The sequence below is a fragment of the Aspergillus pseudotamarii genome (assembly GCF_009193445.1).
Source record: "Aspergillus pseudotamarii strain CBS 117625 unplaced genomic scaffold BDV38scaffold_82, whole genome shotgun sequence".
Lineage (NCBI taxonomy): Eukaryota > Fungi > Ascomycota > Eurotiomycetes > Eurotiales > Aspergillaceae > Aspergillus > Aspergillus pseudotamarii.
In genome coordinates, this window is record NW_022475096.1 from 105,062 (window position 1) to 127,375 (window position 22,314).

Here is a 22,314-nt window from a genome sequence, read left to right on the forward strand (position 1 = left end):
TCCTCCTTCATGAGTCGTGTTGGGAATTACTACGAGGCATGCTTCATCCCCACGCCGTTCCTATCCAACGGTTGTACGATATTTGCCTCTCATGTCCAGCACACATAGAAGGATGGTTAGATTGGGGCCATAGCTACGGTGGGCTCATGGATTGACATCCCATTGAGGGTTATCTGTGGGAAGATGTATATATTGCGGGCTATATAAAACGATTCTTATGGGACAAGAGCTCTTCCTTGACGTTAGCCACGTCAGATCCGTCGGACGTATTGGAGGTGCGACAAGCGCTTGTTGGTTCTCAGAATAGGCGACAGAATACGACATTGACCAGTTCAATATCCTCAGATTGGGTAACCACCGCTGATTGCTTTCAAAAGCTTCCTCAAGAGATACTGGAACAAATCCAGATGCTTCTACCATCTTGCGGTGTTGCCAATGTTCGTTTGGCATCAAGGTCGTTTGCCGGCTTACCACTCACGCAGTCATTCTGGGCTTCAAGGTTTGCTTACCATCAAGAGCGTGGATATTGCTTCGAGGCTAGGGATCTACTATATAATGGGGCTCATGCACTGCGCAGTAGAGATTGGAGGGCTGTCTACGAGGAAACAGCAGTGACATCAGACTCATCCAACGAGTTGAAGAATCGAAAGCGGATCTGGGGTTACTTGAAGAACATGGCAGATCTAGTTCTTGACCAACCGTTGAGCAGTGAAGGGATGAACAGGGAGCTTGAACTATGGCCAAAGGAGCCTGTAACATCGTGGAGACCAGTTGGAGGAGACTTTTCCGTACGATCCAACGGAAACTCACCTTACCAAATGAAATGTAGGGTGATATATGAGCAAACTATCTCAATCACCTCTTCGATAAGATCAATCGGGGTTTCCTTTCAGGAACTAAGTGATAAGAAATATGTCTCAGGTCTTCGATTCGTACTTACAAACAAAGAACAGCTTATATTGGGCTATGCCCTTCCTCCTAAGGAGAAACACATAGGGTTAAGCAAAGAGTGCTTCAACTTGAATGGGTTCATCGCTGCCGTCGGCCCTAGAGGTGTCATGGCACTCCGTGTTGTAACCGGACAAGGAGAGATATCCAACTGGGTAGGCTCGTCAGAAGGCTTGCCGCAGACAGCTCGCCTGTGTACCAATAGAGCAATCCACGCTTTGAAAGGTTCCTTCGATGTGAGCTCACTCTCCTTCTCTTTAAAATGATAAACACCACTGACAGACATGATCAAGGGTTTCAAAATGGTATCTTTAGCTGTCCCCACAGACCTTCAGCCTCTCTTTCCAGATGAGACCGGATGTGAACACCTCCCCTTGGGAACTACAGGGCTTTGGTATCCGGAGATCCCTCCCTTGTCCTACCATCTCCACGATGACATCTTCGCTGGACGAAGCATATCTCTCTATGAATACCGCCCACTTGTGCATGTCATGTTTGGCGGAAGACGGGGTAACCTCCTTAAATACCTAACCCGCATTTCAGTTACAGTGTCCAATGCAGCAATTGTGGAGATAGACTTCTTCTACACAGATCATTCCCCCGTAAAGCAACTTCAAGCTTGCCCCTCAACCGCTAGCGGGGACAACTCCGTCAAGATCCCCTTCCTAATTGATGGGCCAGGAGGTGAGCGGTTAACAAGTCTCCAATCGGACGGTGATTTCCTCCGAGCGTCTGCTGGCTACGGGTCGTACAGAATAAAAATAACATCATTGAAGTAAACAAACCTACCATTCCAACTACCAGCACGTGCACTTCAAAATCAAGGGGACATCATCATATACAACCGACACATGAAGATCTTTCCCAACAGCAGTCAAGCTGGGTAACCTAACAGATGCAAACAATGACTAACAGTGCATTCTAGATAACGACAAACACAAAGCCGAAGCCCTTCATCTTCCAACCAAGTGCTATTCCAGCCTTGAAACTCCCCGCCGGAGGCTTTCCTCCTCGAAAGCCCAAGAAATCAGAAATACTACCTGGTACTACCTTGACGGGTATATATTTTATGTATGTAAGTATCACCCTATCCTTTATTGGGGTTTGGTCTGTGTCCGATTACGTGCATTTATATTTTCAGGTATGCATTACGTCTACAATTCTTGTTACTGACATGGGTTGGATGTAGGATTCTCAGTTTGCTATGAGCAGTATTGGACCCATTTCTGAGGACTTGAGGGAAGGTCACCTTTCGCAAGACACTCGTATAGAAGAAGAGATACAGGCGCGAATTTTGGGAAAGAAGCAAACCCCAGGGTGATTAACAAGCTTTAGTAGCTCAACTTTCATACCCTACGATATGTTCACACAAATATCACCATTCTTGAAATTCTGTTACAGTTGAACTCAGTATTTCTTTGTAAGGACATGTGCATGGGTAGTTAAATGTGTACAAAAGCCTTTAAATAACAATAGTCCTTCAAGAAAAATCTAAATGAGCTATATGGACCATACCATGTCCGAAGCAATATGGATAGAAGTATTGATAATGGGAACCAGCATCATATGAATTTGTAACAAAGCGAGAGAAGACAAGAGGGAAACCAAAAGATATCATGATACGTCGAACTATGTCTCTTCGACATAGAACTATCGAATAGAAAAGTTGGTCAAAATACACACTCCGATCGCCTTTAGCTCTCAAATGGGTTTTCACAGGTGACAGGAAATTAGTTTCCCCGCACACCTTGTCTATTCATTATATGCGTAAAAAATAGCCGGGACCGTATACAGAGCGAAGTCAGAGCATAGCTCGCTAAATCGGTGTAGGACTTGCGATGAAGTTAATTTGGATGAGTATCCCACGGGGCGGGCATATCGTATTAAAGGCCCTGGTAATGATGAACGGGTCCTGGTCCGCCAAGCTTGCCAATGGCAAACAAAACGGCGTTTGGTTGGGAGCCGGCATCGCTGCGTTGCAAATAAGGAGCCCCAGAAAAGCTAGCACCCGAGGGATGCACACATTGACGGGGAGTCCGGCGCAGGACCGATTTTCATGATGTGTTTGCCCAATCAATTCAGACGGACTACGCTATGACTGAAATGGCGAGCTTGACGTCAATTGAGCCCTGGCTCAGATCGCTTTGGTGGTGACATATGGTGGATGCCGACTTCTTGGCAAGGAATCACCAGGACGTCTAATAACTTTGGGCCGATACAATTGCAGGCTGCGGCAATTAGCAAGTGAACCGAAAACACATTCAAGAGGGGAGTATTAGAACACAAAGCTCTCGGCGTTGTTGCACAGTGCAGAAGTGGTTTTTCTTGGCGGAAAGGAAACCAAGCAAGGGAGAACTTACAGGACTGTTGAGCATGCTGTTTCGTTTATTCCGTCCCTTCTTGATATGGTTCTTCAGTGCGGTAGAGTCCAACGGTTTCAACAACTCGAAACTGCAGAGGAGTTCGTCCGAGACTGACATAATCGCTCCCCAGTTGTCAAACTCTCCACAGTACTGCAAAGGCCGTTAGTAAATGCTAGTGGTTCACTTCAAGCTTACACAATGCAATAGGAGCGGCTAGGGAATTACTCACGTTAGGGGCAGAAAATACAGTGACTAGAATGCGATCCTGGTAGAACTCATAACCGTCCTCAACTACCATGTGGGCTCGGCAAACCAAGTCGAAGTCATGCCGTTGCAAGAAATTCATGATCACTTTCTTACCGAAGCAGTAACTTACGCCACGCTCATTAGGCTCCCAATCCTCCTCCATGTCGGCCGGATCACTCCAGAGAAGGTCGTTAAGCAACCCGTAGTCTGGAACGTCAGTCGGACGTGCGATTCCCCTGATATCGTCCATATGGGAGAGACTGGGTGAAAGTCCACCATGGACACAGAAAATTTTGCCAGCTACGATAGAAGCGATCGGCAAGCAGTTGAACGTATCGATGAAGGTCTTCCAAATCTTGATGTTGCAACGCCGCTTACATTCATCATAGAACCCGTATACACGGGTAACGTTGGCACATTCATGATTGCCTCGCAGAAGGAAGAAGTTCTCGGGATACTTGAGTTTATAGCACAACAGAAGGAGAATTGTCTCCAAGCTTTGCTTGCCCCGATCCACATAGTCACCAAGAAAGAGGTAGTTCGAAGAAGGGGGAAATCCACACATTTCGAACAATCTGATCAGGTCGGTATATTGACCGTGAACGTCGCCCACAATCTTTACAGGAGCCGACAACTCTAAGAGTGCAGGCTGACTGAGGAATAGCTCCCGAGCCGCAGTACAGATGGCGGTAATCTCTGCATTCTTAAGACAGACAGTCTTCGTGACCTTAGTTGAATAACCAGCATCCAGCAGACGTGTGATCATGTCATCTAGGTCGATAGACTTAAGAGCGCCCATTCCCATTCCTGGAGATGAGGAAGTATCATTCAGAGGTGTGTTCATGATAAAATCCAGGATTGGATTCAGCTGGTCCTGCCGCTTGATAAGAATAGATTCGCCGACTTTCTGTGAAGATCCCGTTGGTGCAGCACCGGTGGGAGGTGCATCTGACACGTGGTCGACCTCACCGCTTTGCTGCATCGCATCTACATCCTTGTGGCCTCGTTTCAGGCTGCTCGACAAGGTGGGAGAGGGAGGTGGATCAGGGGCATCGAGTTGCGAAGCAGAGTCATTGGCACCAGGGGATTGGGCACTCAGGTTGGTGGAGCTTCTCCTACTCCCCGTCGACTTGATCGACCCGGCATCGGACCTATCCGTTTGGCTTCCCGTGGACAGAGCTGAAGTGGATGCGCGAGGACTATCACTGCTACGGATCTTAGACCGAATCGAGCCCCGAAGGGACCGAAGAGACTCCTTCGTGTCGGAGCGTGAGAAGGATGGGTAGGACTGCAGAGAGTCGCCAGGGCCAGAATTGCCCTTGGAATGCGACTGACCCATTACTGTAGGGCTGGATGTCTGCCAAGCTCAAGAGGTGGACAATTGACGAACACTATACGTCAAAAGATGAAGGACCCAAGGCTCTGCTTGGCGTTGGAATGCTGGCAGCCGTCTTGGCTGTTGTATAGTTCCAACGGCTTGCAAAAGTTATATAAAGGGAGGACGAGAACTGCCGTTTGGAAACCAGGAGAGGAAGTTATGTTCGTTAAGAGAGATAGAAGGGACTGCCGGGGCAGCAGGATCAGGTTCAATGTAGGTTACTGCTGGAAGGGTATAGCCGCGGTAGCCGATTCCAGCGGTGAGGGCGAAGGTAGGACAAGCGAAATCAACAGGTCCGGTTGAGGATTTAGCGAGGTGATGATGGGGAATCGACGGAGGGGAGAGCGACGGTATCAGTACACAAGCCACCGGCGAGCTAGTTAGCCGGAAGGGAAAGTTCCGATTCGCCCGAAGTAAGCTTCTGCGATGCGACGGTTAGCGATGTTGATATCGTGCAACACACGGGACCGACAGTGGGTGTGGTGCGCACAGGTGAAACTGAAGATCGGGAGTGGTATGTGGAGGCAGGTGGAAGGGAGTCAGAATGGGAGAGATTTGGGTTAAGTTGGTGGAGGGGAGGGGGAAGAATGATAGGGTGTGAGAGGAAAAAGAATGCGTCATTATGGGGGGTGGGCAATAGAATGGAGAACGATTAATGGACTGATTGCACCCATGACAAAACCCGTTATTAACTTACCTAGATGTCACTATTGTAAGCGATAGTAACGATCTGCAAGAGAGAGGAGGGGGGGGGAAGGAAAATCAAAGACAAGAGCAAGGAAACCGTTCAACGGGGTTGTTGTAGCGAAGCAGGTGTGAGGTTGCAGAACGCAGGCTAACTTTTTGATCGGGTTCTCGCCTCAAACCCCAGGCTGTCGCTTTTGGTCTCGATCCTGCAGCAACGGGTGTGGCATGTCCGGATCATCTGCCGGCCCGAGGGAGCTCAGCTGTTTGCCTTCGTGGCCTGAAGATGGGATTGGTGCCTAGCAGTGGATATCGGTGGAGCTACTAAAAGAACTCACCCTCGTCATGAAGAATTTATATCCACCTTTTTATCCATGGAGAATGGCAATAATAAGTTAGGGGAATAAATAAATAAAAAAAAGAAAAGAAAAGAAACGCAAGAAAAGAAGAGAAAATCAAATCAAATCAAATCAAATACAGGTTGAAAAAGAGAGAGAGAGAGAGAGCTAAAAAAGAAAATAAACATTATCTCCCCATTCAACGTTCAATCACTAATTTAGTATTGCCTCCCCCTCAGCCTATGAATGAGCCTCGGCCAACGCTCGTGACTCTTGCAAGTGGGAAGGGAATTTGACACAACTTAGCACAGACACTCCGTTCGCATGTTCATTCCCCCTCCTCGTGCCTCTTGGCTCCGGCTCCGGCTCCGCTTTCAAGCATTATAGGGCATTTAACGTGACCGCATCCATGGAATTTTTGTTTCTGTCTGCAGACCAGAACGAATCAGTGGATTACAGAATCATAGTGATGGCCAGCCTCGTGCATCTTCCGCAGTTACCCGACTTTCTCGCGTTGTTAGCCTTGATAATCAATTTGACTGATCAGAAAGATAAAGGTTGCAAGTTTCTAGATATATCTGGTGTACCATCATGATAATGCACCCTTTATTAATAGGGTTTTTTTTTTGGATCGCAGCCTTAGTATATCTACTAAGGAGCTCTGCGAGATAGCCTTTGAGCAATCAACGGAAGAAAATAACCAAGTCTTTGCAGTACGAGGGCTCTGGACCCCACCGACTGCAGGAACACCGCCACTTCAATACCCAAACACCGCTCATTATAAACACCACAGTGACTACCGCTGCCAAGGTCACAGACTACGCCAAGCACCAAGAATATTTCTCCTTTTTCTCCTAGCCACGTTGTGGAGGGTTTTAGGTCGTATATCTTAAGTTCAGCCTTTGGCGATATAAGGACGCGGTAAAGGGAAAAAATTTCCCAGCCAAGGATATCCAAGTAGGATTCGCAGGCCGATGTTGCCAGACTTGCATTAGTAGCGCAGTTGACCGCTTGTTTTCCAGGTGTTTTCCTTCATTATTATTCGATATTAATGTGCCATGCCGGCCGAATCGGAACTGAAGGGAGGCTTGAGCTTAGGGTCTGGAATCAACGGCTTGTAGTGGAGAGTTGCCTTTATGATTTTTTGAGCGTTTCCCGCACGCGACTTTGCTGAGGGGTCTCCTCCAACTCGATCTTCGTGATATGCTGGCCGGGGACGACCACAAGACCAATAAATCGACTTGTCATATTCACTTTAACATTCTGGGATGCTGCGCCTATCGCGGAGTCTTGATTCTCTGCGTCAGTGGCAGCATCTCGAACTGCCGATGGGCTAGGGAAGCGATATTCGTACGTGCTTGCGAGGATAATATTTCGCGCCTAGATACGTTCCGCAGTCAGCAATCATCCTGGTCTTCGTATTCCTTACTTTCTTTTTTTGTTTTTTTTTTCGTCGGATCGATAATCAGATAATGGTTTGCACAGGATCACTTACTGAATCTGTACACTTGAAAGCGCCCACGAAAATGCGCGTGTCTGTCGCGTGGACTCGTAATGTTTGGCCAATCAAGGATTCCAAATACTGAACGGCTTGGTTCTCATCCATGGTGCCCTTTTCGATTCAACCAACCTGTAAGAAAGTAAGATCGGCCACTAAAGAAAGACCGCCGCCCGGTCTGGGCTGTTCTTCGCAGTGTTGTTGAAGACAACTAAGAGGTAACAGGCGGGGCACCGGTGCTAGGCAAAAAGGATGATGATCTCTAGCAACGCTAATGATTCAGTTGGTTGTACGAGTTCTGGGGCCAAGCGGCCTGTCGGACAGTAGGTCCAGTGTTGAGTTTCGAGAGCCGCCCGCGCACGCGAGAGTAGCATAGGCTCCCCGCAATTACGATTACGCATGTGACATACTAGGAAACACTTAATCCGGAACACCAACAGAGCAAGTGACTTTCAACCCATGAAATAAACAAAATTCAAACCTCATTGGCCCGCACTTATTCTATGTGCTACTCAAGTTCGTGTCTTCTGACTCTCCTTGCTCATGCTCAAAATGAAAGTAAATCAAGGTGCCCTGTGAAATTACGTAGCACTTCCTGAACACCAGAAAAGTGTGATATGGGAGTTTATTCATCCTTGATGACTAGGATGTATATGCTTCCCATGGATTTTGCTTTGAGTAAAGGAAATGAACCATGCCAGTGAGATACAACTAACCGAGGAAATGCAAATTTGTTTATATTAGATCCGCCCCCAGCATTCAATTGACCACGTCATTTCGACGCAGGACATGCTTATAGATATATTGTATTAACCTTGCAGAATGGCTTAAAACATCGACATCAATCACGAATATATATGGAAATAACTCCAACTATGACCAGCAATCGTTGGTTTTTCCGGGAAACGCGTATCGTGGGAAAGAATCAATCGTCAGTGGGTATAAAGTAATATGAAGGAATCTAGCATAGGGCATTGGCAATCAGATGTCATATCACAGCCAACCCGATCCTCCATTCCATCTGTTGGAGTTTTGGACAGACTCATTGCTTCCGGAGTCCATTCGCGCCTCCGTATCAGCCGTGGTATCTTGTGAGGATGTGCTAGCCGCATTACTACCGATCAAGGTGACGTTTGAAAGAGTGTCAATGTCGTGGCGTTTCAAGAAACCGGTATTGTTTCGAGGAATATTGTCCGTTTGTTGCTTCATATGGTTTGGACCGGTTTGGAAAGATAACGGACGGGAGGGTTGGAAGAATTTATGCAGTGTTTGTTGTCGTGGATCGGCAATTTCTGATGGAAGAGAGTCTGACTCCATGTCCTTGTCTATCGTTTCGTCCGCATAAGCAATCGGTCCTTGCTGCTGCTGGGCAGTGAAGAGCCAGCGGAGCGTATTGTCTAGCATTGTTAGCCAAAGCTCGACACAGGCCTTGCTTTAGGTGCAAAATACACACCATATACAATTTTATCATCCGGGCGATCATTCCTATAGCGCTTCCGTGTCCGACTATTGAGATGTTTAGGGGTGTCGTCCATCATCAATGACCGTCCTGCGATGACTGGTGCCGCATCAGGAGAATATATTCCTGAGAATGAAGCCTTGCGCTTGAGCGACATTTTCGGTTGATAGCCGTCTCGGGCTCGCGAGGATGTCAATGAGGTTGGAAATTGGAAGTTGGAAGCCGTTGATTAATGTGGAACGTTTGAAAGGCAAATATTTGACGGACAACCCCGACTTATGTCAGTTTAGGGCTTGACTCTTGATTGCATTAATGAGTATAACAAGGTATTGTCCTTGCAGGAGCACGCGAGGGGGGGAGATCTGACTGCACGATCAAAAGATGGATTCAGTTGAAGGCTAATAACAGGGCTGGGTTCAGCCCTTTAATGTGGTTGGTTGAAAGCGCGTCGCGTACGTTCCTGGCGTAGCGTTACGGTCCAAAAACTATGCGCTTTTCCATATTCGGCTTAATTGGTATCACTGGCTGGAAATGGGTTGCTCTCCAGCTAGTATGACCATCTACCCCCGAACAGGCTATGCTATTTAGTACATAGTATCGCAGTGAGATTACTTGTTGATTGGGGATTGGGGAGAGTAATAACCAAGGTCTTCTCTACCTTAATGTTGGCTTCTAACTACGTGATTACGTTAATATTGGCAGAACGCTTTTATCTTGTTAACCTCGATTTCAATGAAGTCAGGCCGCAGTGCAGCTCATGACTTCCTCCTTTCTACTTCTGTATCATTATCAATTTGGGCTATTTCTCACCATGTGTGACTTCTGTCCGGTGTTGAAGCTTTGCAAGCCTAGTCACCTGTGCTATGGTAGGGGGGAAAATGGAAGAGGGAATACAGTCTACTAACTTGGCTGTGTAGAACTTAATCCAGATCAATAGCGAATATCTCTCTGTAGTGGATATTTATTCGACATTTCACCATGGACCTATGTTTGTAATGTTCATGCTTCCATCAGTCGTACTGCTAAGTGGAAAGATCGGCATGCCGCCTTCGATCTCGGCATACCGCGGCGTCATGGTGAACCTTAGGCACTCCACTTAATGACGAGTGAGGTCCCGCTTCCCCGCTTCTATCCTACGAGTATCAAGCAACAAAGGTCAGTCATTACTACGCAGACAACTTCATCACTACAGCCCCATATTGTATTGATTGCCCTGCCCTGCCCCTTTTTATACAAAGCCATACAGTATGCAGTCACGGGAAGCTTCCCATGCCGGTTCCTGGTATTCTGATAGCCAACGCACTCTAACCCGTCAACTTGATGGATGGCTCGCCCAAGTTCCAAATAGCATCGAGGGCATAGGTTCCCTGCCAGTACCTGGTGCGCGAATAGTAATTGCTCCGTATGTACAGGAGAATTTCTCTGCACCACACACTCTCAGTTTGTATGCTGATCCTTCAGGCATGCGGGCTATGCATACTCTGGGCCCTGTGCCGCCTATGCATACAAGGCTCTGGATCTTTCGAAGGTGTACGTACCACGTCCCTACCCGAACTTGGACTTGCTCTAAGCTCTAGTGAAACTAGCAAACGAATTTTTATTCTTGGTCCATCTCACCACCATTACCTCTCGACCCTCGCTCTTCCTGAACTTACTTCGTACTATACCCCGCTTTCCGACGAGCCTCTTCCACTTGACACGGAACTTATCGCGAAGCTACTCTCAACCAAAGCAGTCAAATCTAACGGATCTACTGTTAGTTTCACAACTATGTCACGATCTATCGATGAGGAAGAACACAGCATAGAACTCCATTTACCATACATCCATCGTCTTTTGCAGCTTCACTTCCCACATAAACTCACCTCCCAATATCCACCGCTTGTACCGATCATGGTTGGAAGTACTTCGTCTTCTACTGAGAGTGCTTTTGGAGCCCTTCTGGCTCCGTATTTGGAGGACCCCGCCAACGCTTTTGTCATAAGTTCGGACTTCTGCCACTGGGGTCTGCGTTTCCGTTACACGTACTACGTTCCTCAGGCACCAAAGCCGGGGCCAAAGCTCCCACTGTCCGCTAACTCTTTACCTCAACCAGGAGATGATCTCAGTAGTGTAGAGGAGAAAATGGAATCCGTATCTGCCGGCCAGGCTTTACAGCGGCGAGATCGCATCTCAAGTCGAGAACCAGCGATCCATGAGAGTATCTCGGCCTTTGATATCGCGACTATGGCAGCCATAAGTACTGGGGGTACCGCTAATTTCTTGGATACCATTCAAACGACTGGCAATACAGTTTGTGGCCGGCATCCAATTGGCGTTATCATGGCTGCAATTGAGGAAATCACGAGCCAGGAGGAAGGAAAGAAGGGTAGATTCCATTTCGTGAGATATGAGAGAAGCTCGGATGTAGTTGATGTTGATGATAGCTCCGTGAGTTACGTCTCTGCATTTGCTGTGCTATAACCTGCTTGGCTCTCTCATTTTCTTTTTGTTCCCTCCTGTTCGGGATTCATTACCTTCTCGTATAGTTAAGCATGTCTATCATATTGCTTTGGAAGAACGCGACTATACTATGTTACCTTGTGACTACGTGACTAAGGTTGCTGGTAGCGATTGATTACGATTTAGTGGGCATGTAACCCTCTTCACACCATCATACCTTAGCACTGACACTGTCGGTTGTTAGACGTCTTTCGCCCAGTGCTCCCCATACTTCCCCTGTCATATATAGGCATCATTGGTCCAATTGCACCGCTTCTTGCCATTGCTTTCTCTGGATAGTCTGTCTGTGTGACGGGAATGCTGCCTAAGAGAATGCAGAGTCATTCCGTCCCTAAGGATTGATAGGGAGGAAGAAAGGTGTTCCTCCCGACGACTGACCAACGGCTACCCACTTTTAACTTACCTAACTCCAAGCCCTACTATTGATACTTGGATCTGCTGGTGAACATGGTGAATGAAGCCACATTGTTTGACTGGCTTTGGAGAAAAGGTAATAAACTTAGAGCTACTAGTAGAAGAACCCGAGAATCACATGGCCTGATTATCAGCGCATAAACATCGAATGTTACACTGCAACTATGCGAGAAGTTTGCCAACATTGCGTCCCTACGCGGGATGACCAGTCGCATTCAATACCAGCCCGAGGACGCGACGAAAAGCCGCAACGGCGAAGCACCGGAGTAGTCTTCTTATAGATGACGTTATTACCATAGTCCTCGACTGTCTGGTGATGCCATCGCGTGGCTGGTTTGCTAGGAATTTTTTACCCCGCAATTTCGATTTGCGATATTAGAAACCTGATATCAAGGAATCGATTAACATATGGAGCCAATACGTCGCAAGTGGTCCTCTTATGCCCAATGTACACAATTAGGTGTCTGTGCGTTTCTCGAATTCTTTTCGCTGTCATGTGTCCATCCCGGCTGCTCGTTCTACTCATTTTCTGGTGGACCACAGAGTGGAAAGGAACGCCTCAGCTTTATCCTGGACCAACCAATTGAAGGGGGTAATCTATAACTTGACTGGAATGTTACATCCGAGATGATCGACGTTAGGGCTTATGGATTGTTCTACAGAGTAGACATACACATCCTTCTAGGGTCGTGCACTCTCGGATATACCCGTAGCATCGAAAACGTTATTATACGTGAAGCTCGATTTCGCATGATTTGAGAAGCAAAGTGGCTTACTTTTATTCGTTTGACTTCAAGCCACGCCTGACTGTAACCGTCAACTTGCCTACAACGACTCTGCCAATAGCGATGTGGCCCAGCATGCCAATGGGTTACTACCTCAGCAGCCAGTGTCAGTCCGAGGATAAGTCTGGTGGTGAACACTGACGAGTTTAGGTCTTACATCGCTGATACCTCACAGCGATTTTTGCACCATGTGATGGATATTCAGTTGTTTGTGTTCCAGTTCGAAACGCCTGATCAGGAAGCCCCTTTGTTGGCTTCAAGCCAGGGGGGGAGGTTGTTGTCAAGATAAAAGGGAGGCCACCTAGCAAAGGAATGCTTCAAGTCTATAGCCAACAGGGCAAGAGTGAAATGCGCTATTCAGGACAATGTCCAAAAAGTGACAGTATCTACTGATAATCAAACTATCTACATCTTCATCTTTTCTCCTGCGATCCTTTACTGTCCGTTGTACGATCCGTTGTCCAACTGCCCTGCCTTAGTATATCCCATCGAAATCGGTCTATTTTCGTTCGATTGTTCCCTTTCTCATACTTGTCTTGTCTCCTTTATCCTTTGAAGAAGAGCGACTCACGCATCAGAGGCCATGCTTCCGGGAATACTCTCCTTGGTCCTCGCATGCTTCTTGGCATTGGTCGCTGCCACACCAGTGTCACAGCCTATGGCTGATGATATCGCGGCTGACAAACTCGTGTTTTGTCATTACATGGTGAGTAAGAAGAGAATTCGCAGGCGGAGCCGCAGACCCCTAGTCTAATCATCACAGATTGGAATCACCAGCAACCGCCAAAGCGCTGCCGACTATGACGACGACATGAAGCGTGCGAAAGCCCTGGGCATTGACGCATTCGCGCTGAATATCGGTGTAGATCCGTACACAGATGCTCAGCTTAGCTTGGCCTATGAGTCTGCCGCAAAGAATGACATGAAGGTCTTCTTGTCGTTTGATTTTAACTGGTACAACACCGGGCAGGCCAGCGCCGGGGGCGCAAAGATCAAGCAGTATGCAAGTCTACCAGCTCAACTTATGGTGGACAACAAAGTCTTCGCATCATCCTTTGCAGGCGATGGCCTCGATATCCCTGCCATGCAGTCCGCTGCTGGAGTGGATGTGTTCTTTGCTCCGAATTTCCACCCGGGTGTTGGAGACTTCAATGCAATCCAAGGCGCATTGAACTGGATGGCGTGGGACAATAATGGCGAGAATAAGGCCCCGTCCCCTAGCCGTAACGATACTGTCGCTGATGGCGACAAGGCGTACGTCGATGCTTTGAAAGGGAAGCCATATATTGCGCGTAAGTTCCACTGATGGAATCTTAGCTACTCACGGAACGTCATGACTGACAATCAACAGCTGCTTCTGGTTGGTTCTTCACCCACTTTGGGGGTGAAGTGTCCTATAGCAAGAACTGGGTTTTCCCTTCTGATCTTCTCTGGTATGATCGCTGGCAACAGATCCTGAGCCTCGGTCCTCGCTTTGTGGAAATTGTCACCTGGAATGACTATGGTGAGTCGCACTATATTGGGCCGTTGGCTTCGCCCCATACAGATGATGGGGCGTCCAAATGGGTCATGGACATGTGAGTGGTCTCGGCATCTAAAGTATGAGCACAGACTAACGGTCTATTATAGGCCACACACTGGCTGGCTCGAGATGTCCAAGCCCTTTATAGCCGCGTATAAAGCGGGAGACAAATCAGTCGATAAGTATATCACAGACGAAAAGTTGATCTACTGGTACCGACCTACCCCGAGAGATGTTGACTGCGACTCCACCGACACCACCATGGAAGGAAGTCCTAATAACTCTAGCGACAATTTTTTCCGAGGTAAACCCAACGGATGGGAAACCATGCAAGATGCAGTGTTCGTCGTTGCATTGCTCAAGTCACCTGCTACAGTTGCAGTTTCATCTGGAAAAAACAGCAAGACATTCGAGGCTCAGGCCGGTGACAGCGCCTTCACGGTGCCAATGGGGGTCGGTCAGCAGAAGTTTGCAATTACTCGTGATGGTAAGAACATTATGGAAGACACAAGCCTGAAGGATATTGTTGACACTTGTATTTGTGGTATCTACAATTTCAACCCATATGTCGGGACCGTCCCAGCTGAAAGTACCATTGACAAGCTCGAACAAGCTGGCCTTGCAATGCTCAGTCCAGGATTGAATGTACCATGTCCCACAAACACCCTGGGAGCTAGTGGTCCTCGTGTTACTCCCTGAGAGGCGCTTTTCTCTGTCTGGAGAACCATGTTCCACAATTATGCGTTGTTACTGAAGCGCGTTCACTGTTGAACTTTCCGAGGAGTTTCTCACAATTTCTCAGGCATTGGTGATATACATGAGTGTACATAGTAAGAGCATCACTCATGCCAGTCATTCTCTACGTGAAGGGTAGCTTACTGAAATGAACGCTCGTTATACATTAAATTGAAGCTGCCAACGCATGTTTTTTTTTTGTTGCTATGGCCTTTCAAAGCGAATCGCAGATCAGTTATACCTCAATCTAAGCCCAGCCTTTCCAACTCACTTGTACAAAAGAGAAACTCGGCAAGCTACGGTGAAAGACGCACTTTGATTTGAAGAAAGAAGATCGAGAACGAACTTGTAATCATTCATTACTATCGATGCGTTGTCATAATAAGAAAAGCATATCATGCTTTGATGATAAAGACCTTACGATAATTGATCTATTTTCCCCGTGACTATTAGAATAAAGGACTGATCTATCAGGCCCCCGGCACTGGGGCAAGATGATTGGCCTGAGGCTTGTCTTTTGTACGTACGTGAATTCCATCTACTATTTATCTAATCTGCCCGCCGACGATAAGCATATCTTCTTCACCGACTCTTCTACTACGTATTATTTGTCTGTCCCAATTCCGCTATGAATCATACTTCTACCATGATTTCTAAATGCTTTGATAGTATTAATATCGTGTCCGGACCCCCGATCTGACCTTATATCTTTAAATCGCGCGCTTACTATCGGTACTAATTTCCCCTCACTCGTTAGCCACATACACTCCGACAGTTCCATCTCGCGTGATTGACTTCCTCGTTTCTGCTATCTGATCCGCACTGGTCAGCTGGCTGTTCGTTATGCTAGTACTTTATCCTCGGCTACTACTCCATTGACTTTCTGGCGGTTGTGTCGTTCGTCAAGACCATGATCTACTAAAATGTCGCCGGACAAGTGAATGGTCGTCAGCATTGGTGGATATTCATATCATATATACTCATTCATTACTCTTTGGCATCCAATAATTATTTAAGTACATCTCTACAAGCATCCAGGCGGATGGCGAGGATCAAAAAAGGAGTGTTTTCTTGGGAGGACGTGCTGGCTCAGCGGTATCAAAGTAGGTGATTTTTCATCTCCCCATACAACCCCCTTCATGCTCAACTACCGAGCTTGCATTGTACATGCATACTATGACTACGTGCTAACCTATGAAGATAACAAACCGACCGCATTGCCCAGATCCAGAAGAGCCAGCGCGATTTCTGGTCGGGCGCAAACTGAGAAACGGTCAAGTCCCGCGTCAGAAGGGACTGTACAGGTACAGAGCGACCTGTTGGCGAAGTTGTCTCCTGAGCTCCGCCTCATGATCTGGGAGATGGTCCTGGGTGGAATGCGTATACATATTGTACAGCGGCCCGATCGCCGAATGAGCCACGTGCTATGTCCTCTTACGAATACCTGCGACATCTGTCGGGGGGATTTGCCGCAGCCGGTAAAGGGCAGGGCTCGAACGATCGGTAACCTGTTGGCGCTTCCGATGACCTGCAGGCAGATGTAAGTTAGCTCTTGCCTACCATAGTAGCTTGAAGGATATCTTATTGCGTGGGGATATACCTATTGACTATTTCTCTAGTCATTGCGAATCTATTTATATGCTTTACACCATGAATACCTTCGAGTTCAGTAACACTTGGTCACTCACTTACCTCCGTCCGACTATACCCCCGGACCTTTGGGACGCAATCCGCGAAGTTGAACTTCGCTGGGCCTTCCCGGGCCACTGGCTCCCTAGCAAGGACCCCGTCAAGACTGTCTACTTCTCCGCTGGCCGACAGCAGTGGGTTGAGACCTGCAAGGCATTGACGCGGATGAAGGGTCTTCAGTCCTTCACGCTCCAGCTGAGCGGCAGCTGGTTCTGCGAAGCGGTGGAGAAGATCCCAGTTTTCCTGGAACCGTTGCGGGATCTGAATCTAAAGCAAGGGTGGAAGCTGCAGTTACCCGAGCAGCCGTATTATGTCAAGGAGATCCGAAATATAGATGGGGATCTGCGCAGGAGAGGTATTGAATGTTTGGTGCGGGCGGCGTAAACCAGAGCTGTCGCACATGCTACCTTTTATTCCTATATGAGCGTGTGAATTCATTAAAGACCTGGTCCCGGGCCGGTGCTTTTAAGACCATTCTATTATGTTGGTAGGTATATACACTGCAGGTCAGCTGTACACGTCGGCAGTATGCTACGCAGCATACATACCAACGCAAATAGAGGAGCCTTCACACCTAGTCGGCATCAGACCAAACAGACGATGGCTTGACCTATACACAGCACTCATACATCCGAAAGGGGGATATTGACACTCCAGAACGCTCCCCGACTACGTAGTACGTAGTATCAGTATAGTGGGGCAAAAAAGGGGGCTTCTGTATATCAACCGACAGCTATCATAAGCCCACGATGATCCCATCCTAGAGTCCAAGCACGTGCGCCCCGTAATTGGCCCGAAGTCCAAATAGCCTAAATTGCCGGGGAATGAGACGGGATTCTTACCGATATTAATTCATGCAGCCGAGTCAAGGGCAGATAGATGGAGATTCTCTGTGGCCAAGTTTTTGGGGTGTTATCAGATGTTTATGCAGGTAATCGAGTTGCATCCGAGCACCCGCCCAGAGCTGATCGACCGGTGATTCCCGGATTAGGAATATTCTGGTCTCAATACAAACCATATCAGTACTTAAAAAAAACAAGTATTACGAACAAGACTTATAATAATAATAATAATAATAATAATAGATAGTGAGATAGTCCTTTCATAAACGTTCACTAGTCTCTCAGGTTCATAATAGTGCATAGCTAGCAGTTCCCATCCGAACTGACCATTAAGGAACTCCGCATAACTCAATTCAATTCCAAGGGGGAAAAAAATGAAAATCGTCAAGAATCTAAACAACCATCCAACCCTAACCCAGGGAAAAACCAACCACCCAGGCCCAATCCAGTCCAGCCCAGACCATTCCCACCAAGTCAGGAACCACACATACCCTTGTTTCCACCGCCAGTAAGAGAAAAGTCTCCAAAGTAAAAGATGACAATTAAAGTAAAATAAAATTGAATAGAAAAAGAAAAAAAAAAAATCAATCAAGTACTATTAATGTGCATCCTACACAGTATAGCAAGATTAGGTAAAGAAAGGAAGGTAAATAAAAATAAAATAAAGATCACTTTCGGACGCGAAACCCAATCAATCTGGTCGGTCTCAGGTGACCACATCCCAAAACGAACCGGCGCATTGCAGATCGCATTTCTAAATATAGCTATATATAGTACTACTACTAGTACGTACTCCGTAAAACAAGAGGCCACCGGCTCCTAGTCCAGGGACCGACGTGGCCTACCGGACCCGCTCTCAATCGCGGGGGATTAGGGACATTCGATTTGACGGATCATGGCTTGGGATTTTGCATTTCGTAATTAAACTTGTAATGGGGCCCAGGGTCTAGTGGGTTCTCTGTCTTGCCTGTTTGGTATCCTCCTGCTGTCTCGGATTTGCGCTTTCTTTGGGTCGGACTGATTTTGGACCCTGTTTTTATTTCTTTTCCATTGTTTTTTTAATTTACTATAATTTTTTCTTTTTATTTCTGGGGGGTCCATCTTCGTTTGACACTTGGAAGTTTTATGAGGGATCCGTTTTTGGATGTTGCAGGTTTCGTGGTTGGTGGGGATCTTATTTTCTTTCTTTCCCTCGTTTAATTGTAATTTACCTAATGTTTTGTGGTGGAATGTCGGCATGATCACCTGTTGGTGTCTTGACCCTTGTCTTACTACTCGTACTACGTCCTAGAAACGATGCACTGGACTCAACCTTCGGTAGTTCTCGATTCCCGTCTAGGAATGGATGCGTTGTTTTCGCTGGTTAAGGAACTGGTTTATTTGACAAGAGGATCTGAGATCGCCAGGAGTCAGAACAAAAAGGGAAATTGAAAAGATGCCATTTCGTCGAAGCCGACGTGCGACCGAAGCATCCGTGTTCTCATACAACATGGCATTGACTGGCCGACTCCAGTCTTGGCACATCGGCCAAAAGAAAGAGCAGGAAAAAAAAAGGAATTAGAAGAAAAATTAAAATTATCAGAAGACGCCTTTCAAACCCCTGCCGAGTGCCCCATAAAACAAAATATCCAATTAATGCCTTATTTCCTGAAATGCCCGTCATGATGAAATCAAGAAAGAAAAGTTAAAAAAAAAGGAAAAGTAAAAAGAGAGTCGATATTCGACAAAGAATGTGTCGATATGAACCAAAGAAAAATTGAGATGTGGGTATTGTGTAGGTCAATGACCACAAAAGAGATGTATTGTACTTGTAACCAAGGATTGTCTGGGTATAAGTCACGCATCATATAGTCCGTGAGATAGAGTTTGGTTTCAAATGAAACGCTGGACATCGGTCCTAGCAAGTTGTAGATGAGACAGACCCTTCGCCCTGAGTGAGGGGGAAGGGAGTCCGACCGGTAGACAATTCATTTTGGAATGCATAGGATCAATGCGCTGTAACCAGCACGGGTTGATCTACCCTATGATGAGCTGTGCACGTGTAATGTCGAACATAAATCCTATAACAGGCTAGCTGAATCCATCGTGTATCGTGCATTTATCGAAAGTCAAGCATCGAAGCACATTGATCACGTTGTGTCTTATCGGTCGGAGATCTCGTGTTGGTTGTCAATCGGCCGTCAGTGGATTGAGCCTGGGCGACGGTTCGCAAGACGATGAGTTGGTTGTAGACCCTCTGAAATAGATGCAGTGCTACCGTCCACCCTGAGAGTGATCAGGACCAGAATGGCCAGAGTTTCTTTGTCTAGCAGCAAGCCACTCTGCAGCTGCCTCCTGCCGCGAGACAGGAGTCTTTTGCTCGTCCAATCTGCCGGTTGTTTGGTTCTGCGGGAGAAGGTTGTTCAACTCTGCAGCAAGGGCAGAAGCTGTGTAATGGCGAAGTTCTTTTTCCTCGCGCTCATCCTCCTTCATCAGACGCTTTTGGTCGGTCTTGGAGAGGTTCTCCCGACGCTTCCTTCGGATTTCCAGAATCACCCAATGCACGACCTCTTCAGGAGCGCGGTTCCGTGATGCTCCATGCTTCGCCGGGCTTCGTACATATCGGCGGGTGACATCGGTGGCGCCATCAATTGAGAATGCAATGCAATAGGACATCTTTCGGCCCCAGCCTGGAACAACCGTTAGTTTGAAAGCCGAGCAATCGATTGTGGAACACGAACCTTCAGCGTAGAGACGGGGCTGATCCCATGCCCCCTCACAGGCATCTACATGCACCCAGCGCCTCTGATGTTCAGAGTATACTTCAGTCCAGACGTAGTCCTCTGAATTCCATACCCATCGTACACGGCCACCAAGGGCTCTGCAGAACATGCTGAAACAATTGGCCCATTCCCCTACACGGCCCCGGCGGCTTTGTAGTAGTTGCCAAACATCAGAGTAGCGAGGGAATCTCTCGTGGGCGCCGCAAGACATTTCAGAGCATCGGTAAAGTTCTACTCGTGTTGCACCGCGGGCGGTCTCATCGGGTAAAGGTGGTGTATTGCCCTGGGCAATTGTAGGCCGAAAGCACCGTGAGCAAGGGGGGTTGTTGACGAATTGGAAGAACGACCCTTTGAACCATCTGTGAATATCGCGGTTAGCATTTATGGGTCATAATTAATGATATATCTAACAGATAGACATGCTATTAACGCACCTCAAGAGAGACCGGATAACACAATCTTGGTATCCCCATTCGGGCCTGCCACCAACGCTAGCCGCCTGTGCCTGCAAGATCTGACTCTCCTCCTCTGCCTCTGAATATAACCGATCGAGTGGGATAAGGGAGAGGGCTTCATCGAGAAGACCGGGATTCTCATATTTGGTCGGTGTTACAGACAGGACGTGGAGGAGATTGCGGAATTTCAACGACGCTTGATCCTGCGGCGGTGATGGAACAATTGGTAGCCCTTGCAGCATTGGAGATTGAGTTGATGGGTATTGTTGCGGTTGTGGTGGGTATTGGGGTGGCTGAAAAGGTGTTGCGGTTGGCGGAGGTGGTGGTGGTGCTCGCGAGGGATGAGGTGGTGCGTAAGGCCCAGGCGAAGACACCTGAGACGGAGACGGCGATGGAGAATGAGTTCGAGCCCTCGAGTGTTCCTGGAGACGATGGAATCTCTTATTACGCATCAGTTGCTCGAAAGCGTTGGTGAGCTCGGAGGCATCAAAGTTGTTCGAGCCTTGCGCCCGTTGTGAGTGGTGTATGCTGTCGGCCATGGTGGTGTGTAGTAGGGGGGTGAAGGGCACCAACGGCGATCGGTCGGACTTGACACTCCAGGTTGAATAAATCCTCAATGACTCCCTTCGATGATGAATGTTGATAATCCTTTTCTCTCTTATCGAAATGAGAAAGAGAGAATGAAGGATGGGAAAAGGGTGAGCGTGGATGTTGTTGGGTCGAGTCAGTTGTGTAGGTCAAGTAAGAAGAATGATGGTCAGTGAGGTCAGTCCGTAGGGTATAATGGTCGCACAGCCCAACTAAGCGGTCGCCACGCTTGGCGCTGGTCAAACGTAGTCGTGTCCGCGACTTACGACAACCACAAAGGGTGAAAATGGATTAACGAGAGAAAGTGATTGTTCACCAGTCGTTTTGGCCAATACAATTAGAAGGGAAAACAAAAAAAGAGCTTCAGGTAAGTGAAGCCGAGGGGAAAAGAATTAATTAGGTGCGAAAAAAAAAGAAAAAAAAAACCAAATCAAATCAAATCAAAAGAAAAAAAAAAAGATATACCGAGAGGAGAGAGAGGTGAGAAGATCCCAAAAGGGAGACAGAGAGAGAGAGGGAGGGAGGAAGAATGAAAGGGTCGTCAGTCTAGTAAGTGGAGAGGGAGAAAGAGTGGAAGAGAAAGAAGCGCAACTAAACTACTACTAGTTGATGAATTTTCAGGTCATTGGTCTTTTTTCCACGCCAGCAGTGAGGGCGAAGCGTCGTCAGCCTTGGGGTCATTGCCCCAATCAGGGTGCAGCATTTGCACCGCAAGCCGCGTGTGTGCCGCCCCGAAACAGTTAACTGAACCATGGCCAAGACCCTTTCGCTGCCCGCTAGACTAAACTGTTTCCATCTGTAGAACGCTCTGTGTCCCAAAGGATTTGGCAATACACATTTACCACCTCTTGTATCTTCCACCTTCTCTTGGCACGGCAATCAATTTGGTTGTCATCTCCAACTCTCCTAACGGCTTATGCCGACAAAATTGACAGTATTTCACGAGGATAGACGGCGAGCTCCACTAACTTAACGAACGGGAAGCTTTTGAGACGCATTTTCATTCGCATCTGATGGACAATCTCGCTATCGCTCTCCACCGGCTGAGGAGTATGCTGATGAATCTCTTAAAAGCTTGGCCTTGTCCGCGTGGAATTTTATCCTTC

General features: G+C 47.5%; 9 protein-coding genes across 9 annotated transcripts; 5 read left to right on the plus strand and 4 right to left on the minus strand.

Moving 5' to 3' along the window:
- Positions 1–38: 38 nt before the first annotated feature.
- BDV38DRAFT_275087 (uncharacterized protein) lies at positions 39–1,727 on the plus strand (the record flags this gene model as incomplete). Its single annotated transcript, XM_032057953.1, has 3 exons — positions 39–138; positions 184–1,184; positions 1,242–1,727. The coding sequence occupies 3 exons, from the start codon at positions 39–41 to the stop codon at positions 1,725–1,727; spliced, it is 1,587 nt and encodes a 528-aa protein (XP_031908549.1).
- Positions 1,728–3,146: 1,419 nt separating this feature from the next.
- Positions 3,147–4,896, minus strand: phzA (putative serine/threonine protein phosphatase; the record flags this gene model as incomplete). Its single annotated transcript, XM_032057954.1, has 3 exons — positions 3,147–3,176; positions 3,309–3,461; positions 3,541–4,896. 3 exons carry the CDS (start codon positions 4,894–4,896, stop codon positions 3,147–3,149), a joined length of 1,539 nt encoding a protein of 512 aa, XP_031908550.1.
- Positions 4,897–6,821: 1,925 nt separating this feature from the next.
- Positions 6,822–7,951, minus strand: BDV38DRAFT_210425 (LSM domain-containing protein). The gene is made up of 2 exons (XM_032052602.1): positions 7,453–7,951; positions 6,822–7,337 (listed from the first exon to the last, which is right to left on the minus strand). Exons 1-2 carry the CDS (start codon positions 7,561–7,563, stop codon positions 7,092–7,094), a joined length of 357 nt encoding a protein of 118 aa, XP_031908551.1. The 5' UTR covers positions 7,564–7,951; the 3' UTR covers positions 6,822–7,091.
- A 30-nt stretch (positions 7,952–7,981) lies between these two features.
- On the minus strand, positions 7,982–9,286 carry BDV38DRAFT_261114 (uncharacterized protein). Its single transcript, XM_032055996.1, has 2 exons — positions 8,909–9,286; positions 7,982–8,852 (listed from the first exon to the last, which is right to left on the minus strand). The coding sequence occupies exons 1-2, from the start codon at positions 9,069–9,071 to the stop codon at positions 8,449–8,451; spliced, it is 567 nt and encodes a 188-aa protein (XP_031908552.1). The 5' UTR covers positions 9,072–9,286; the 3' UTR covers positions 7,982–8,448.
- On the plus strand, positions 9,276–9,868 carry BDV38DRAFT_261115 (uncharacterized protein; the record flags this gene model as incomplete). The annotated part of the gene is made up of 2 exons (XM_032055997.1): positions 9,276–9,780; positions 9,832–9,868. A coding segment is annotated over one exon (159 nt), but the record flags the coding sequence as incomplete, so codon positions are not given.
- Positions 9,869–10,074: 206 nt separating this feature from the next.
- Positions 10,075–11,830, plus strand: BDV38DRAFT_261117 (protein MEMO1). Its single transcript, XM_032055998.1, has 3 exons — positions 10,075–10,316; positions 10,376–10,444; positions 10,501–11,830. Exons 1-3 carry the CDS (start codon positions 10,162–10,164, stop codon positions 11,375–11,377), a joined length of 1,101 nt encoding a protein of 366 aa, XP_031908554.1. The 5' UTR covers positions 10,075–10,161; the 3' UTR covers positions 11,378–11,830.
- Positions 11,831–12,980: 1,150 nt separating this feature from the next.
- BDV38DRAFT_296990 (glycoside hydrolase family 71 protein) lies at positions 12,981–14,957 on the plus strand (the record flags this gene model as incomplete). The annotated part of the gene is made up of 5 exons (XM_032063049.1): positions 12,981–12,991; positions 13,177–13,321; positions 13,379–13,907; positions 13,967–14,192; positions 14,245–14,957. 5 exons carry the CDS (start codon positions 12,981–12,983, stop codon positions 14,834–14,836), a joined length of 1,503 nt encoding a protein of 500 aa, XP_031908555.1. The 3' UTR covers positions 14,837–14,957.
- A 522-nt stretch (positions 14,958–15,479) lies between these two features.
- Positions 15,480–17,423, plus strand: BDV38DRAFT_261120 (uncharacterized protein). Its single transcript, XM_032055999.1, has 3 exons — positions 15,480–15,975; positions 16,073–16,412; positions 16,492–17,423. Exons 1-3 carry the CDS (start codon positions 15,915–15,917, stop codon positions 16,943–16,945), a joined length of 855 nt encoding a protein of 284 aa, XP_031908556.1. The 5' UTR covers positions 15,480–15,914; the 3' UTR covers positions 16,946–17,423.
- A 2,052-nt stretch (positions 17,424–19,475) lies between these two features.
- On the minus strand, positions 19,476–21,398 carry png1 (peptide-N4-(N-acetyl-beta-glucosaminyl)asparagine amidase). The gene is made up of 2 exons (XM_032052603.1): positions 20,600–21,398; positions 19,476–20,524 (listed from the first exon to the last, which is right to left on the minus strand). The coding sequence occupies exons 1-2, from the start codon at positions 21,157–21,159 to the stop codon at positions 19,657–19,659; spliced, it is 1,428 nt and encodes a 475-aa protein (XP_031908557.1). The 5' UTR covers positions 21,160–21,398; the 3' UTR covers positions 19,476–19,656.
- Between the last annotated feature and the right edge of the window lie 916 nt (positions 21,399–22,314).

Coding starts and splice junctions, on each gene's coding strand:
- BDV38DRAFT_210425 (XM_032052602.1), bottom strand. CDS start 7,563: ATGGATGAGAACCAAGCCGTTCAGTATTTGGAATCCTTGATTGGCCAA. Junction 7,338..7,452: donor CTTTCAAGTGTACAGATTCA/GTAAGTGATCCT, acceptor GAACGTATCTAG/GCGCGAAATATTATCCTCGC.
- BDV38DRAFT_261114 (XM_032055996.1), bottom strand. CDS start 9,071: ATGTCGCTCAAGCGCAAGGCTTCATTCTCAGGAATATATTCTCCTGAT. Junction 8,853..8,908: donor GGATGATAAAATTGTATATG/GTGTGTATTTTG, acceptor TAACAATGCTAG/ACAATACGCTCCGCTGGCTC.
- BDV38DRAFT_261117 (XM_032055998.1), top strand. CDS start 10,162: ATGCAGTCACGGGAAGCTTCCCATGCCGGTTCCTGGTATTCTGATAGC. Junction 10,317..10,375: donor GCGCGAATAGTAATTGCTCC/GTATGTACAGGA, acceptor CTGATCCTTCAG/GCATGCGGGCTATGCATACT. Junction 10,445..10,500: donor GCTCTGGATCTTTCGAAGGT/GTACGTACCACG, acceptor TAGTGAAACTAG/CAAACGAATTTTTATTCTTG.
- BDV38DRAFT_261120 (XM_032055999.1), top strand. CDS start 15,915: ATGGCGAGGATCAAAAAAGGAGTGTTTTCTTGGGAGGACGTGCTGGCT. Junction 15,976..16,072: donor GCTGGCTCAGCGGTATCAAA/GTAGGTGATTTT, acceptor TAACCTATGAAG/ATAACAAACCGACCGCATTG. Junction 16,413..16,491: donor CCGATGACCTGCAGGCAGAT/GTAAGTTAGCTC, acceptor CTATTTCTCTAG/TCATTGCGAATCTATTTATA.
- png1 (XM_032052603.1), bottom strand. CDS start 21,159: ATGGCCGACAGCATACACCACTCACAACGGGCGCAAGGCTCGAACAAC. Junction 20,525..20,599: donor GTTATCCGGTCTCTCTTGAG/GTGCGTTAATAG, acceptor CGATATTCACAG/ATGGTTCAAAGGGTCGTTCT.